We start from the raw sequence: 18,622 nt of genomic DNA, 5'->3' as shown, positions 1-18,622 counted from the left end.
TTGTGAAGTATCAATTATGAAAACAAGGATGTTGGGGAGGTGGATAAGAAAATATAACACTAAATACATGCTTAAGGAAATTAAAAGAATATGGAAGTACTGGTAAGATGTAAACTAAAGCAATGTGTGATGCAAAACTAAAAACTAAGAAAAATGAGGATATTAAAAACTCAAAACCCAATTGTCACCAGGAATGAACTTATTTTCTACAAATGCTTCCCATGAAATGAGAGTATTCTTTTGCTGTTGTTAGAAAGCCATGTGGTATTTTGAACTAGAGAGTTTGCTGGAAATTGTAATTGTTTAATAAAATACAGTAACTGGACACCCCAGCCTGCGAATTAAATAAAACAAAAAAACCTTTACACAGATACAGAGAAAACATAGTTACCTCAGGCATTTGGCACAAACACACAGGGAATGCGTGTTTTCTTTCTCTACAAAGAAAATACATCTAAGGAGAGTATAAAGAGTTCGTCTCCACACAATTGACATGTGATCGTGAGTCCAGACTAAATGTATTAGGAAAAAAGTACTGGCAGACTTCATTTCTTTTCATTAAGCAATGACTTAGCACAGAACAATGGCATTGCTTACAACAGTTCTGCAGTCTTTGAAATCACAAGTTTAGAAACACGACCTACAGTGGAAATACATGCTCTAGGCCAGAGTTATACATATATACAGTAGGCATATGGACCACATTTTCCATTTTTACTGCACAATAGAGAAAAATCTATATTCCTATTGCATCTAATGTTTGTGTGAATTTATATCAGCTAGAGCAAGAGACTATATATAGATCATACATGGCAGATACATATTTCTTGTTTACCATTTAGCACACACATACAAACACACAGATAACTGAGCAGTGTTTTCTTTAAAGTGGTGGATTTTCATAGGTTGGTGGCATTCTCAGAGTTCACATAAAAAGTAAAATGGATATACTAGTGAAAGTACAATGGACAATCTAGTGAAAACAAATACCAAATCCCACTTTGAGATATAAAATGATATAATTCAGATGCCACTGTCATCTAATCTTCCAGCTTCTGAATCCATGGGTATTATTTATGTTTTTGTCATGTAATACAGAGTAAGTTTCTTTACATCTTTATGTGCCCTGATCAGGAATTGTCCTAGGGTCAATTCCTGATCAGAGCACATACCCCGACTCCACCCTCCCCAAAAAAGTCTACTTACGGAAAAGCAGTTACTGGAGATTCTGTAAGAAGTGAAATCCAGGGGGGGGGGTTAGGGTTCCTAAATGCTTTTATCTACTTGAACTATAATATATTACATCTAAATTAAGAGCAAAACATTAACATTAAATGCCCTCCTTTTTTCCTGTACTAGTAAATTAACTTTATATATTAAAAAAGAGCATAGCTACTTGTAGAAATACTACTTCTAGTAGAAAGATCATTTTTTTTTCATGTTTTACAAAGCAATGGAGTATAGCATATTTAGTCATTGTGCTACTCTTCATAATTTAAAATTACAATTAAGTAACTTTTAGTTTGGTAATTAGTACCTCCAAAAATCATATCATGAACTCTTGTTTGATTTCTAAAATTAATTTCTCTTCTTAATAAAACTACAACTGATATGTCCTATGCAAAGTTAAGTGCTTAGATTGAAAACAAAATAAGACTTATTAAAAATTATCACTGTGGCCCTGGCCCCTGTGGCTCAACTGGTCAGAGTATCGTCCTATATACTGAAAGGTCCTAGGGTCAATTCCTGATCAGGGCACATACCCAGGTTTCAGGTTCCATCCCCGGTTGGGGTGCAACAGATCGACTTTCTCTCTCACATTGATGTTTCTCTCTCCCTCTCCCTCCTTTCTCTCTAAAATCAATAAAAAAACATATCCTTGGGTGAGGATTTAAAAAAATAAAATAATTTAAAAAATTATCAATGTGGTTGCAGACTAAATGTCCCAGAAACCTATATACAAATGCTTAAGAGTGATAGAGATCTTGTAGAGGCAATACGATATGATTACTTAGAACCTAGCCATTTTGTTTCTGAGTTACTGAATCCATACTTTTCACTGAATAAAACCGAAGAAGACAACTTTTCACTATATGCTTTGGTACAGATAATCCCAAATCATAGGTAATCAAACAATTTTTATTTGGCTTTTGAATATTTTCATACATAAAGTAAAATATTCTGTAAATTTGTAAACTTCAAACAAAATAATGCCCAGTGAAAAATTAGAAAGTTATCAACCTTTCTCAATGTAATGCTAAGGATATTAAAACACTCCCTTACATTTTTATGCCTACTCCTTCCCTGGAAATAAACTCTAAACTCTTTGACATGGCCTTTGAGATCCTAAATAATCTTTCTAACCTATTTTGCCAGTAATTTCTGTCCACATCCTTCTCTTTCTAGAACATGTTATAAACTTTCAGTTTCATGTCCTAGTTCATGGTATTCCCTTAATCTGTTATGGTTGTTTTCATTTGTCAAAAGCCTGTATATTTTTCAGGCCCATGTAATCTGTCATTTTCTCTGCAACATCTTCTCTATCTTGCCTTCAAGGTAGTATTAATCCTTCCTTCTTCTGTACTTTTCTTACTGCTATTAAAATTAAATTTAAGTGTTAGAAGTTTTTATCTCCTCCACAGTATTATACTCAAAAGGAAAAAGTCTTATTTTGATTTCACCCAAGCTTCACACAAAGACTGAGAGAGGGTACCCAATAAATACTGAACTGAACAGACATGGTCTTGATTTATGTAACAAACAGAGTAACAAACTTTAAGAATAATCCTTACCTATATAAAATGTATAAACCACATCCCACTGATTATTTTGTCAGTTATTGTTAGAATCAAATGAAAATCATTGGACTTTGGATAATAGTGAACATTTACCCTAAACATGAATTTTCCATTGTAATCCTTTTGGTGCTAAGTAAATCAAACAACTAAATTTCTCTCTTGCAGTCAGGCAGGAAATAGTTACCTAAAAATCCAGTCAAGTATCTATAAAAATAAATAGAAATCAAATATGAGATCCTTACTAATACTACTAGAATATCAAAGTAAGAATTATTTAGTTTGTTAAACTCTTTTGTATGTTAAAGGGTTAAAGACATGTTGAAGACTAAAAAGATTAATTCAATTAAAAGTAACTTTAAGGAAAAATAGATCTATGCTAAAGGGTCAGTGTTAAATCACGGTCATGAAATATTTTTTATAACTCTTTAAAAAATCTAATAATTGATAATATGTTGAAATTGCATTCAATATTGCTCTATGACTGTAGATCAGGTGTCAGCAAACTATAGTCTGTGGGCCAAACCTGGCTCCTAACCTACTTTTTTGTAAATAAAGTTTTATTAAAACACAGCCATACTCATTTGTTTCTGTATTGTTCCTGTCTGCTTTTATTCTGCAAAGTTGAGTAGTTCAGACAAAGGTTGTATGTTTCGCAAAGCCTAAAATATTTCTTTCTGGCCCTTTAGAGATAATTGGCCAACTCCTGCTGTAGATAATCAGTTAGAAAAAGTCTAGCTGAAAACCAAGCTAGTTTGTATATGTGAGAATTTATTATTCTAGACTTTAGAATACTTATGCAAAGTTTCCTTCTCAAAACTAAAAAAACAAAAACAAAAAACAACATTAAAAAAGGTACAAAGATGTTATGACCCAGCAAGCCCTCTTTTGGGTATTTACCTGAAAAACTTGAAAATACTTATATGTAAAGATATGTGTACCCCTGTGTTCACTGCAGCACCATTCTCAATAGCCAAGACATGGAAATAACCTAAGTGTCCTTCAACCAATGATTAGATAAAGAAGATATGATCAATATACACAGCCATAAAAAATATGAAATATTGCCATTTGAAACAATATGGAAGAATCTTGAGAGTATAATGCTAAGTGAAATAAGTCAGATGGAAAAAGATAAGAACCATATGATTTCAGTGATATGTGAAATATAGAATAAAAAGTAACAAGCAGCCCTGGTCGGTTTGGATGGAGCGTCCGCCTGTGGACTGAAGGGTTCCTGGTTTGATTCTGGTCGGGGACACATGCCTGGGTTGCGGGCTCGGTCCCCAGTAGGGGGCGTGCAGGAGGCAGCCAATCAACGATTCCCAGTCATCATTGTTCTCTCTCTCTCTTCCTCTCCTTGCTCTCTGAAATCAATAAAAAAATATATTTTAAAAAAAAGGAACAGCAAACAGATGAACTCATAGACACACCCAACACTATGGTGGTTATCAAAGGGGAAGGGGATTGGGGGGAGGATTAAGAGGGTAAAGAGTGTCAAATACACGGTGACAGAAGGAAACCAGACTTTGGGTGGTGAGCACACAATGGAATATACATTCCATGTATTACAAAGGTGTATACCTGAAACATATAATGTTATTAACCAATATTGCCCCCAAATTTATTTTTTTAAAAGGGATGTTATGATTAGAAATGTACAGATGTCAACTAGATAGGAGAGATAAAGGGCATACATGCAAAATATTTTTTAAAGAATAAATTATCTTATTTCAATATCTTTAACATATGCCTACTTGATTATTTTTCACTAACTAGGAAAAGTAGTGGCCGCTCTTTATATTTGAGTATTCCACTGAAAAGCATATTTTCTACCACTGCTGTTTTACTAAAAAGCAGAAACTTAATTCTTCCTATAGGAATAAAGGCTTGCCGAAACCGGTTTGGCTCCGTGGATAGAGCGTCGGCCTGGGGACTCAAGGGTCCCAGGTTCGATTCCGGTCAAGGGCATGTACCTTGGTTGCGGGCACATCCCCAGTAGGTGGTGTGCAGGAGGCAGCTGATTGATGTTTCTCTCTCTCATCGATGTTTCTAGCTCTCTATCCCTCTCCCTTCCTCTCTGTGAAATATCAATAAAATATATTTAAAAAAAAAAAAAAAAAGGAATAAAGGCTTAAAGTTAAATATAATAATTTTTTAAAATAAGAGGAGGAAAAGAAGTAGAGAGGGTAGAGGGAGAGAAGAAGTGGGAAGAGGGGAAAAAGAAGATACTGTACCTCATTCTCTAATTGATATGAAGCCAATCTGTGTACCAAAATTAAGGCCATCGCGGATATGGGAGAAGAACTTCTCAGGATGGCAGGATGTACAGAGGTTGAGATCTTGCATCTGGTCCTGGATATTCTGTGGTAGAATTCCTCCTTGTTCTAGAAGAATCCTTAGGATAAAGATTTTTCAAAAGATAGCAAGTTTATTTTACGAAAAGCCAAAGCAATATGCAATAAGTATGGATATTGATATAAAAGAATTCTGGGAAAGATATGCTTGGAACAATGCAAACTATTATTCAGTTACAGAACATGGACTAGTCAGGAAATGGTAGATTTTATCACCATTTGTCACCTACATTCATATGTGAACTATAGAATCTTTCTTATTGTACTGCAGATATAATCTGGGTACAGAATTTCGTAATAAAAATCAAGTTCTTATTTTAGAAGAAACTTTAAAGTTACCAGGGTAGCCCTGACCAGTTTGGCTCAGTGGATAGAGCATCCGCCTGCGAACTGAAGGGTCCCAGGTTCAATTCCAGTCAAGGGCATGTACCTTGGTTGTGGGCACAACCCCAGTAGGGGGTGTGGAGGAGGCAGCTGATCGATGTTTCTAACTCTCTATCCCTCTCCCTTCCTCTCTATAAAAAAAACCAATAAAATATATTTAAAAAAAAAAGTTACCAGGGTATTTGTAGACAAGATTCCTTTGATTCAGACAGAGCATGCCTTTAAGTCATTTGACCCTCCTATCTTCTTTATCCTATTACCAATTTTTTCACAGAAAATTTGCTTCTCCATAAGACTTTATGATATGAAATATGACTATCAATTAGTGATACTTATTCTGCAAGTAACATTTAAGAGCATATTTCAATACTCTCTGCTAATGTGCTAAATGAGACAGAACCTAGGCAAGGTTTAGCTGAGTAAAATAGAAACATGATTCAAATCAGATATCAATTTTCCTTTGTAGAAAAGACAAATAATTTTAACAGCTATTCAATAGCAAAACTTCATAAATTCAAAAATGTTAAGGGGCCATAAAAAAACTTGAAAGTGACTATGTGTTTATTATATCTAATATTTTTGCTGCGATGTATATTCCTCTAGTTAGAGAATACAAAGAATTTTAAAATATCAGTTTCCTGATAGTTAATTATATTTAGGAGAATTTAGCTGAGGAATAACTATGAAATAAAACACATTCCAACTTTTCTCTATAAAGTTTAACCTCCCCTTTAAATCAAAGAGATACCAGCCAGGAAAATGTCTGTTATTAAAACTTAGATGAGAACATATTTCATATTTAAATTAGTTTTTTGTGCACACGTATTTGTCAGCTATTTCAATATCTGCCAAATGAATTTTTCTTGGAATTACTAATTGTTCTCTAAATTAATTTTCATTGAAAACTTGCAGTTCTGGAATGAAATCAAACATACCTGGTGGCTTTACGAATGTCAACATAAGGATTTGGTGAGTCAAATAACCGCACACATTCAGGATCAATATTATGAAATGCATTTGCAGATTCCCTTGGAAGAGTAAAACAGCAAGGTCCTACTGAAGGTCCCAGTATGACAATAATATCTTCCAAACTGCAACTGTATTCTGCTATCATAGCATTCACGGTAGCCATAGCAACACCTAGCAAAGTACCTTTCCAACCTGGTAAACAGGAAGAAAAAGAGATAAGGACAGTTAAAACATAACAAAATTTCACTTTAATTTTTTTTAATCCTCATCTGAAGATATGTTATTTATTTATTTGAGAGAGAGAGGAAGGGAGAGGGAGAGAGAGAAACATCAATTGGCCTGACTGGGAATCAAACCCTAGCCAGGGGTCCTCAAACTACGGCCCACGGGCCACATGCGGCCCGCCAAGGACATTTATCCGGCCCGCTGGGTGCCGCTGCCTGTCCTGCTTAGCAGCCGACTACTCCCGGGCCCGCAGTGCGCACAGGAATTTGTTCATAGTTTTTTTTTTAAACTATAGTCCGGCCCTCCGACGGTCTGAGGGACAGTGAACTGGCCCCCTGTTTAAAAAATTTGAGGACCCCTGTTAGACCGTTTGATAAGGGACAACGCTCCAATCAACTGAGCTACACCAGGCAGAGCAATTTTACCTTAATTTTTATCTAAGTTAAAAATAAGCACAATCAGTCTGTATTTTTTTCCAAATCCAGAAATAGTAAATGAATCACAAAATTGAGCTATCACTTAACTAACTAAAATACTGGCTTTTAAATGAGGTATACTATACATAGCCGTGATACAGAAGATATTTAATGGGGGAGAGGTGTCCCTTCCACTTCCTTTTAAAAATGTCCTGTACTTTTAGTTTCCACTGGCATTATGCCTTCTTATTCTTCTCTCTTTCTCTCCCACCCTCACTTTCCCCCCCCTCATTTTTAAAAATTGTAAAAAATAAAATAAAATTGACAATTTTAACCAATTTAAAGAGACACTTAGTAGTGTTAAGCATATTTACATTGTTGTGCAACAACTCTCCACAATTTTTTCATCTTCAAAATTGAAACTCTATACAATATACAAGTTTTAAACAATAAATATCCCTTCCCACCTTCCCTGGTCCCTAGCAACCACCTTTCTACTTTCTGTTTCTGTAAATTTGACTATTCCAGGTACCTCATGTAAGTGGAATCATACAATATTTTTCTTTTTGTAACTGGCTTATTTAACTTAGCATAATGTCCTCAAGGTTCATTCATGTTGTAGCATGCATCAGAATTTCCTTCTTTTTTTTAATATGTCATTATTAATTTCAGAGAGAGGAAGGGAGAGGGAGAGAGGGATAGAAACATCAATGATGAGAGAGAGGCATTGATTGGCTGCCTCCTACACACCCCCTACTGGGGATTGAGCCAGCAACCTGGGCATGTGCCTTGACAGGGGTGGGGGTGGGGGTGGGGGATGGAACCTCCAACTCCTGGTTCATGGGTCTATGTGCTCAACCACTGAGCACAACAGCCAGCCGGGCTGGATTTCCTTCTTTTTTAAGGCTGAATAATATTCCATTTTATGTATACAGCACACATTGCTTATCTATTAATCCATTAATGGACACCTGAGTTGCTTCAACATCTTAGCTATTGTGAATAATGCTATTATTACCAAGGAAGTGCAGATATCTTATTGAGAACCTGTTTTCAGTTACTTTGGATACATACTCATAGGTAGAACTGCTGGATAATAGGGTAATTCTATTTTAAAATTTTTAAAGAAACACCATACCATTTTCCACAGCATTGTACCATTTTACATTCTCACCAGTAGTGCATTAGGGTTCCAATTTATCCACATCCTCATCAACACTAGTTATTTTCCTTTTAAAAAATATTAGCCACCCTAATAGGTATGAGGTGATATCTCATTATGGTTCTGATTTGCATTTTCCTAATTATTTGTGATGCTGAGCATCTTTTCACATGCTGTTAGTCATTTGTATATTGTCTTTGAAGAAATGTATATTCAAATACTTTGCCTATATTTTAAGTAGGTTGTTTTCTGTTGTTTTTGTGGAGTTGTAGTTCTTTATATATTCTGTATATTAATCACTTGTCAGATATATGAATTGCAAATACTTTCTCCCAGCCCGTGAGCTATCTTTTCACGTTGTTGATTGTGTCCTTTGATGCAGATAAATTTTAATTTTTATGAAATTCAATTTATTTTTAATTTTGTTGCCTGTGCTTTTATTGTCATATCTAAAAAACCATTGCCTAATCCAAGATCATAAGAATTTACACTTGTTTTCTTCTTCGAGTATTATAGCTTTAGCTCTACATTTACTTCTTTGACCCACTTTTAAGTGAATTTTTATATGTTATAAGATATAACCATCCATTTTTTCCATGTGAATATCCAGTTTCCCAGCATCATTTGTTAAAGAGATTGTCCTTTCCCCATTGTATAGTTTACATACCTGGTTAAAAATCAACTGACCATATAAGAAATGGTCTATTTCTGGATTCTCTATTCTATTCTATTGATGTATATATCTGTCTTTATGCCATTCTGCTTTGATTACTGTAGCTTTATAATAAGTTTTGAAATCAGGAAGTATGAGACCTCTAACTTTGTTCTTTTTCAATAGTTTCATTTAATCAGCTTTATCTTTGATATTTTAAAAATGTTTTAAAGCCTAAAAAGTAACAAATAATATTTCCCTTTTATATCCAGGAAATAAGATTCAAATTTTAAATAACTTTAGCAATGTCTAGTGGTCTAATTCTTTTACTTTAGCCACTTTCTTATTTAACTATGGCCTAAAAAGCAAAGTGGTCATAGATTTACAAATAGAAGGAAATCCAAAAGATCATCCCTCACTTCACATAGATATACAACCACTGGATAACCTAAAACAGTATTTTAAAACACCTCCAGAAAATAAAATTCCATAACCTTAGCACATAATCTAAAAATCCTCCTTTGTTCTTAGCATATTAAGCTAAATTCAACTTGCCAAATATTTCTCACTTTTTTTTTAACCTACATACCTTTACACATGCTACTGCATCTTTATGAACACCTCTCTGCAACATGCCCCACCTTCCTATTCCTCATTGTCTAGACTTCAAGGCTTCTCAGTGGCAGTGTCACACTCTGGGGAGTGTTTGAAAAGCATGAAGGCTTTTTTTTTTTTTTTTTTTTTTTATTAAAACTGGAAATTTCGAAAGCCAAGCAAACTATCTGCAATGTAAGATTATCTTGCCCAAAATGTTCCCAGCACCCATCCTGAGAAACACTGGCACCTAGCCAAACTCTACAAATTCCTCAGGAATCAGCCTAGGTACTACTTTTGGGGGGAATTCTATTCTGATTCATATAAATTGACTTAATTACTGCTTTTATCTGCTTCTATAATAGGAGTATGCTGAACCTACCCCATCTTTATACTTATTACCATGTAAAGTAATTAACTGTTTATGTGTCTGTTATGCCTACCAGAAAAAAATTATAATATGTCCTGTGCTTTAAAAATGGTAAAATCCTAAATGCTTAATTAAATTTGCTTACCAGAGTGAGCAACCCCGCATGCTTTTTTGACAGGATCTGCAAAAACTATTGGTATACAGTCAGCACCAAGAGCTGCTATTGTGACTCCTCTCTGATTTGTGGTGATTCCATCGTAAGATTCCGGCTCCTTCCTTCCCATAACCCAGACGGCATTGGCATGATCTGTCTAATACCAAAGATGTGCAATAAAAATGTTTTGAAAGTAGGATTTCTTATACCATAAGCTTTTCTAAAAGTATTCATTTTGTATAAAATTATATAACCAGTTTAAGATTACTAGCATTCATTAAATACATCACTTCTGTATATGGTAAAATACCAATTTATAATCATTTAACTTTTGGTATTACAATTTCTGCATATTTTATTCAAAGGAAAGCAGACTTTAACATGTTAAAATTCAATACTGTCCTTCATGAATACCTCCTACTAGAGATGGGTAAATCTCTACATGTAGTACTTTCCACAATGAACTAATTCATTGAAAGAAATTAATTACCAAGTCAATGATAGTTTTACTTTTCCTAGATTCAATTAAAACTAGAATTCTGTAGCAAACAAAGCACTATCTCATCAATTGTACCCTGGTGTTAACTTAGAAAATAATGGCCTTTCTCTTCCACAGTTCAGGAACCTTTCTTTTAAATCAAAAAGGGCAGTGGTACTATATTCTCTGAGAGTTAACTGTACTTTTACATGTGAGGAGCTCCAGGTGAATACACACACACACACACACACACAGCATTGATTTTTAGGCCATGGTATACGGATCAAACAACATCAACTGTAAGAAGTATCCTAACATTTTACATAAAACACCAGATGCAAAAATTAAATAACTTGTTTAAGATCCATTAATCATTAGCAGAGTCAGTAATATACTTCAGATCTTCCAAAATATGAAACATATTTTACCTTTATTCTGTAAAATTTCTTCACATTAAATCCTGCAGCATTCCCCAACCTACGCAGATTTTCTTGAACAACTACCTGGGGATCTCTTCGTTTGGAACTACTGAAGAGATTGAATGAGCTGAGAGTTGGTATGTAAGATATCCCACCTGTTCTTGTAGTAAATCCATGTATGAAAATATCTGTTGAAGGTAAGTAATGAAGATTAAAAGGATTAAAAGTATGTTATATAAAGCATTACAGACCCTATCTCTTGGTAAGACTTTCCCTGATCATTTCAGCCTGCTTTTGTTTATCTAGCACCTAATTTTTATAGCACTTTGTACCTCTGTATGTTATTATACACTGCTTTGTGTTTGTTTTACCTTTCCTATGGATGTATTGCTCTTCAAAGGGTATCATCTGTCCCATTTGTCTTTGTTATTCCCAATAGTCTATAGCTCATAATAAATATCATTTAACCAAGAAGATTAACTGTTTTAAATTTCACTCTTCTGTAATGATGACAATGAGTTAAGATTTCAGAATTGCTAAATAGGACATATCATTTAAAGGAAGCCTGGAGATTTGTCTTAAAGCTGAATTTGCATAAAGCAAATTCATCTATGTAGATAGCTTTTAAGGGACTATCCCTAACACTACCAGACCACACATGACATTCCCATGTTTCAATTGATGGTAATGAGCACATAAGCCCAGATAGTCTACAAAAGAAAGAAGGAAAAAAAGACATGAACAACTTCTAAAGAATGACTGGTTTTTCACATGCCTGGTGAAAACAACAAATAGTGTGTAATATACCTGAGATCAAAGGAGATGTGATAATGGTTAATTCTTTCAGTGCTGGCAGACTTCTCAAATATGTTTCTATTTCATTCTGTATAGTTTCTAGTTCTTGATTTGTGATCATGTTTATCTCAGTGGACTGTTTCAAAAGACCTCCCTTCAAAGTTACCTGTAAATCTTCAAACTCAAAATTGTAAACATCAGTGAAGAGTTGATCAATAAAAGCCTTCATTAATGTCTTCCGGTGCATGGGTACAATTACCTTAATGCTGCTCAGATTTTTTTCATCAATTTTTTGTTTAATGGTATACAAAGAGGCAGCCATACTGGGATTGCTAACAATCTCAAATTCTCTCAAGAGAGCTGATAATCCACTGGTTGTTTCTAATTCATGAGTATCAAGATCACCGTTCCTTTCACAGCTGATGTTACTGCAACACATTATGCAAAGGAACTTGGCCTTGGCTGCATGGTGGAATCTCACGGCATTCAATGTCTTCAGTAATGTCTGATAGTTTTTCTGAGAGTTCAATGTCAAGCCAAATAGATCAATCAACACTGCTTCTGACATCCTTCAGTAACTGTACAAAGCTCTTCAAAGACTTTTGTGCCCCCCCCAATCACCTGTAAAGAAATATTAGCATAAATAAGAATGCAAAATTAGATCAATCTTATAGTTACAACAGAAATATATGGCTGGGGGAAAGAAAAAAAAAAGAATCGCATTAATCTAAAAATGTTACCAAAATTCTAACTCTAGACCCCTCCCAGAAAAGTCAGAAAATTGTCATAACAGAATCATTACAATTAAAGCAAAGCTATTTCTTCATTCATTTCCAAAAGGATGTGTACATCTTTCCAGAAAGGCAACAGTTCCTGTGTTTTTGTTTTTATATAGGGAATTTTCAATAGGAATCTACCTGTTGACTTAGACAAAGCCCTGTTTTTTAACTACATGGTATCAATGTATGTGATATACATAGCGTTAATCCTGACATGACTGCCATGTTAGGTCACATCCCTTCACAGGAAATACAGGGGCCTTACATTCAGTGTGTTAAACGGAGCTGCACTTTAAAAACCGCGTTTTTAAGAGATAAAAAGCTGACATGACCTGTACATTTCTCTCCAGGGTTTACACAATACTCCAGGCATGGCGATTACCACAGAGCGACGGCGATTGGTGGGAGACGTGCTTCCACCTGCTCCCCTACTTCTTCCCGTGCCCGCATTTTCTCACCTCAGCCCGTCCTCCCACCCAGGCGGTCGGTCCGTCTTTGGGGACCCGCTTCCGTGACCCCCAGGGCCGCAGGCTTCCTCTCGCCGCCGCTCCTACCGTCCGCTCCCTACCGTACAGGACTCCCGCTCGGGTGCACCGCGCCAGTTTTGAAAATATTACAAGAAGTGCGGGGTGACGGTGAAATTCCACAGAACGCGTCTGTCACCGGCGGGTCCAGGCGGTCCCGCGCTGGGCTCCCGGACGCCGTCTCCACCAGCCCGGACCCGCCCCGCCCGCCCCTCCCGGCGGCGCCCCGTCCCGCCCCGTCCCGCCCCGCGGGGACTTCCAGACGGACGACGCCCTCCGCGGGCCGCGCCCCTCCCGCCTCCCGCACTAATCCTGGGCTCGCACCCCCGCCCGCGGCCTGCGGTGAGGCCCGCCCCCACCCACCCCACCCCAACTCACCCCAACCCCCCCACCCCCCATCCCGAGCCCAGCCCAGCGACACCCTGAAGCCGCGGGCGAGTCACCTGAAGTCTCGGTCCGGCTCCGCGCCTGCAGGGACGGCTGCGGCCCACGCACCGCCTCACCCACCTCAGCGCGGACCCTGCCGGACCCCGCCTGCCTAGGGCCCCGGAGTCTGCGGACGGACTGCCGGGCCAGGCGAGCGGCAGGGAGGCCGGGGCGAGTGGGGAGGCGGCGGGCGGCGGGCGGCGGGCGGCGGGCGGCGGGCGGCGGGCGGCGGGCGGCGGAGTCAGCAGTTCCGGGTGAAGGCGGCCGGTCGAGTCCGCTCCCCGCGGCCCCATGGAGGGAAGAGGAACAGGAACCAGAACGCCGAAAGGGCCTTCGTGCCAGAGCCTGGCGGGCGGCGGGTGGGAAGCCGGGGCTAGAGGGGCGCGGGCGGGAGAGGGGGGCGGGCGCTGGCGGGGCGTCCCGGATCCCATCGCGCTGACTCCGCGCGGCGCCGGGCCGCCCTCCCCGCGCCCGCCCTTCCTCCCAGCGCGGACGGCTCGCTGCCCTGCTGTAGGCCGGGACCCCGGTAGTCGCCCGAGCCCAGGCCTGAGAACGCAGGGCCTTAGCACCTGGCAGTTTGTTTTGTCCAAGGTTTAAGTCATGGGCCTCCTAAGGGAAGTTTTGTTTTCTGTTTTTATTTTCAGAAACGAGTTAGTTGATCCATCGCCGTTCTTGCCTGGACCAGCACTGCACCGCTCCTTCCCCGGTGCTGACAGGTGCACAGCTCGCCTTTAAAATTGCCGCTAGCCCGCTGGAGCATCAGCTCTGCCCCTGAAGGTCTCGGGTTGGATTCCTGGTCGGGTGTGGGCGGGGAGGGGGGCAGTCGGCCCATTGGTGTTTCTGTCTCACGTGGATGTTTCTCTGTCTCCCTCTCCCTTCCTCTCTAAAAATCAATGAAAACATATCCTCAGGTGAGGATTAAAATAAATAAAAATAAAAATATGTGCCTCTAATAGGAAATTAGAAGCTACTAACCATTAAAATTGTGATAAAGGTGCAAGTTGGCATACTCTATCAGCCCCCAAGGAGTATAACATTCATTTATTTTAAAAATTTAAAAGCATATTATGTGGAAGATGGATGCTAAGGTAAAGAGTAGGAGAAAGGATATTTTCAGTGGAACTGGACATGATGGAAGGAAGAGATCCCTTTTATTTTATAGTCGCTCAGATAATAAGGGCTAAAGAAGCTTTACCTGAAAGAGAAAGAATCTTGGATATCTGGGAGTTGAGAACAGTACTTGGAGGGGGCAAGTGCTTCTATGCAATTAGAGAATGGGATCACTAACCCAGAATAGGAGGTCTTTTAGTTACAAAACCAGTTTAACAGGTTTATCCCTGTTTTTATAGAAAATGGTGGGAATTAATTTTCTTCCATGTTACAACAGTGACAGTAAAAAAATTTTAAAAATATTTCAATGTAGAGAAGCTGTCAGGGAAGAGAGAATTTGTCATTGTTTTATTGACATACTGTTTTCTTTCATCCGGTCCTACTGCTCATCTCCTAACACTCTCTTACCTCATCTCCAGTCACCAACTGCCATAGTCTCAATCCTGGCTGCACATCAGAATGATAAGTAGAACTTAAAAAAAATAAATCCAGCCCTAGCTGGTTTGGCTCAGTGGTTGGATCATTGGCTCATGGACTGAAGGGCCTTGGGTTTGATTCGGGTCAACCTCGGTTGCCGGCTGGCCCAATCCCTGGCCCTGGTCAGTGCGCAGGCAGAAGGCAACCAATCTATGTGTCTTGCTCACATCAGTGTTTCTCTCTGTCTCTCCCCCTCCCTTCCACTCTATCTAAAAATCACTGGAAAAAATATCCTCTGGTGAGGATTAACAATCAATCAGTAAATAAGTAAATAAATCCAGGGACTCCACTCCAGATATACATTTGAAACAGTCTCTGGTAGTCAAGTCTAGGCATGTTTTGCTTTCTTTTGTTTTGTTTTAATCTCTACAGATGATTCAAATGCATAATTAGGTTTGAAAAAACAACTTCCCCATTCCCAAGCCACTCAAATTCAAGGCTGTTCCTGGGAGGGCCACATGATTTCATCCTTTACATATGCTATTTCTTCACTTAGAATACTCTTCTCTCTCTTTTTAAAAAATGTGTCTTTATTGTTGAAAGTATTAGAGATGTTCCCCCCGCCCCATTGATTCCCTTCACGTATTTAACTGTTACTTGTTCAAGACCCTTCAAGTTCAAACATAACCTTCCTTGAATTCCCATTTCCTCACCAAGTGGAATTAATTGCTTCTTTAGCATTTTGTTCATACAGAAGAAGCCCTCTCATAGATGCAGCCTGGACCTATAGCCAAGCAATAAATTGGAAAAAAAAAAATTAAACACTGAATTGTACACTATATTTGTAAGGATAAACTTGCTGGTATATAAATTATATCTAAATAAATCTATTTAAAAAGAAAGTCAGTCAAACCAGAGAGTCATGAAAAAGTATAACATAAATACCTTAAATATTTTGTTTTATCCTAAAACAACTGTTTGCTCATTTGTCACTTGATTGAGAAAACCAAGGCCTTTTCTTTATACACTAGACGCCCAATGCATGAAGATTCGTGCAGAATGGGCCTTCTTTACCCTGGCTGCCGGCACAGCCTTTGCTCTGGCCGGGAGCCGCCTTTCCGTCTTCGCATGCTGCCCAGAGGCCCAGAGCGGCTGGGGTAATGCGAAACCCCTGATGACACAAGCATCCCACCCCTGGGCCGCTGGGTGCCTGTGTATGAAAATTAACCTGCCATCTTTGTCGGGTTAATTTGCATACTCCTGATTGGCTGGTGGGCGTCGTGAAGGTACGGTCAATTTGCATCTTTCTCTTTTATTAGTGTAGATGGCCTGCTTAATAGAGTTCTGCATTATATCTCTTGCATAAGCTATGCCTCTAAACCATCAATTAAGCTATCCCAAGATTTTCTTCCTTTAAGAGGAAAATACCTTAAAGACACTTGTGAAGCTGAGTATGATCTCTTCTTTATAATCTTTCATAGTATCTAACATTCAAAAAACTCACCTTTATTGGGTGTTGCCAAAATATTAAACATAGATTTTAAAGTAACAACAAACTTTATTTCCACATGATTTCATTGGTTTATATAACATTTATTAAATTGTGAAGGCACAGTAACAAGTACAATTGACATAAACAGGTTTGGGAACAAACACAAGGAACCCCTCAGAGTGTACAAATCAATTGGTTAGGAGCAGAACTAGGCAGGCTCTCTACAAAAGACCTTCTTAAACAATTAGGATTAAGCATAATATGGGAATTAGCAGCTTATGGTTTACAAAATAAATAGAATGAGTTAATTGGTTAGAGATTGTTATTAGACTTAGTATCTCCATTACCTCCTACATTTTAGTTATTTGACTATGTGTCTGTCTCCTTCATAGAGACTTAGAGCATTTTGATGGCAGAGATAGTGCCTGGCTGTTAAGGGTAACTATTAGGGAAATCCCCAGACATTTTCATATTACCATGTAAATCTTCTCATGAGAACAAGTGGAATTTATAAAATCTGAACAGTTGTTTTTAAGCCATTTACATTAAGGTCTATGGGTTCTTCCAGAAAAAGACATATGACATGCAAATTTTTTTGTTACAAGTTCTGTTAGTTTCCTAAGGTTGCCATAACAAAATTCCACAGATTAGATGGCTTTAAATGACAAAAATGTATTCTCTCATAGTTATGGAGGCAGTAGTCTCAAATTAAGGTGTTGTCAGGACCGTGCTGCCTTCAAAGGTTTCCGTGCTTCTTCTAGTTTCTGGTGGCTCCATGGCTTAGGGCTCTATGGCTTCATCCTTACATGGTCTACTTTCCTGTGTGTCTGAGTATCAAATCCCCCTCTATTTTTCTTGAATAAGGAGATGGGTGTGGAAATAAAGAAAGGCCCACCATATATGAACAAAGGTTATTAATTCGCAGCTTGCTGGAGCAAAGGAGCCAGCCACCATCACTTATATTTTGGCAGAGACTCAAAGGCAGGCAGAGAACTGGGAAAGCTTTACCAGTATAGTGGAAGAAGGAAAATCTTCAAGTATGCCCTGATTGGAGGTTGTTGGCATGGCTGGACTAACTAGAAGCAGGAGGCCCTATATCATTGGTTAAGGATGCATATTTGTTTTTGTCTGGTTGATCCCAAGGTGGAAGTGGGGACAAAAATTAGGGAAGCTGTCAGTTATTAATCAAGCACTGGTCATTTGGAGCCAACTGTTACAGGGGTTGTTTGTTTTTTTCAATTGTTATTATTAGAGATTGTGGTCTTAACTTCCTACAAATCTGATTTGCAGATTAAAAAATGGCTTCTTGTGCTGGTTACTTTAGATAATAGATGGGTGGGTGGTGGTTTCCTGGGTTGGTTGCTTCAGGTTGTGAGTCACAGTTCTATTTTTATATATAGTCTTGTCACTGCATATCCAGTCTCTCATCAGACATTTACTAGGTGTACTGGTTAATAATGGCGGATTTTGTAATCAAAGAAAACTATAATTTCGAGAAAAACATCAAAAGTGCTTTATTCAAAGTAATATCCATTGCTAGCTACACATTTCCCCCATATTTCAGGTAATTTGTGGATACCATCCCTATAGAACTTTTCTTGTTTTGAGGCAAACAATTCAGAGACCCAATTTTTCACTTCTTCGTACCTTTTGAAGTGCTGCTCAGAAAGTGCATGTGCCATCCATCGGAACAAGTGGTAATCTGAAGGAGCAAGGTCTAGTGAGTACGGCGGGTGGGTTAATACTTCCCAGGCAAGATCTTTTAATGTGTCTTTAATGGGTTTTGAAGTGTGTGATAGTGCGTTATCATGAAGCAAAATTACTTTGCCAGATCTTCTGCACATTCTGGTCGTTTCATGATCAAAGTGTGGTTCAAATTGATTATTTGTTGTCAATAGTGATCAGTATTAACGGTTTCACCTGGTTTTAGAAGCTCATAATACACCACACCTTCCTGATCCCACCAAATGCAGAGCATTGTCTTCTTTCCGAAGCTATTCAGCCTTGCAGTTGATGTTGATGGTTGACCTGGATCAACCCATGATTTTGTGCATTTGGGATTCTCAAAATAAATCTACTTTTCATCACCAGTCACAGTTGAATG

At 38.3% G+C, this 18,622-nt stretch overlaps 1 protein-coding gene across 3 annotated transcripts; it reads right to left on the bottom strand.

Moving 5' to 3' along the window:
* Positions 1 to 285: 285 nt before the first annotated feature.
* On the bottom strand, positions 286 to 13,661 carry LACC1 (laccase domain containing 1). Of its 3 annotated transcripts, none has more exons than XM_080660578.1 (7): positions 13,517 to 13,661; positions 11,783 to 12,391; positions 10,985 to 11,163; positions 10,070 to 10,235; positions 6,472 to 6,697; positions 5,033 to 5,193; positions 286 to 4,162 (listed from the first exon to the last, which is right to left on the bottom strand). In XM_080660578.1, the coding sequence occupies exons 2-6, from the start codon at positions 12,336 to 12,338 to the stop codon at positions 5,034 to 5,036; spliced, it is 1,287 nt and encodes a 428-aa protein (XP_080516704.1). In that variant the 5' UTR covers positions 12,339 to 12,391; positions 13,517 to 13,661; the 3' UTR covers positions 286 to 4,162; position 5,033. The 3 variants fall into 3 exon arrangements, with proteins under 3 accessions (XP_080516704.1, XP_080516702.1, XP_080516703.1); XM_080660576.1 differs by lacking the exon at positions 13,517 to 13,661 and adding an exon at positions 13,008 to 13,288; XM_080660577.1 differs by lacking the exon at positions 13,517 to 13,661 and adding an exon at positions 13,118 to 13,272.
* Positions 13,662 to 18,622: the final 4,961 nt, after the last annotated feature.

Source organism: Plecotus auritus, assembly GCF_963455305.1.
Source record: "Plecotus auritus genome assembly, chromosome: 3".
Lineage (NCBI taxonomy): Eukaryota > Metazoa > Chordata > Mammalia > Chiroptera > Vespertilionidae > Plecotus > Plecotus auritus.
The sequence above is the reverse complement of the archived record's forward strand: the minus strand, read 5'-3'. Positions and strand labels throughout refer to the sequence as shown.

Bases quoted from the DNA above. Each gene is read 5' to 3' on its own strand.
- LACC1 (XM_080660578.1), bottom strand. From the start codon at position 12,338: ATGTCAGAAGCAGTGTTGATTGATCTATTTGGCTTGACATTGAACTCT. The intron at 11,164-11,782 runs GTATATTACACA...TACCTTCAACAG, and splicing joins CACATCTCCTTTGATCTCAG to ATATTTTCATACATGGATTT. The intron at 10,236-10,984 runs GTAAAATATGTT...CTTTGGTATTAG, and splicing joins AGAAATTTTACAGAATAAAG to ACAGATCATGCCAATGCCGT.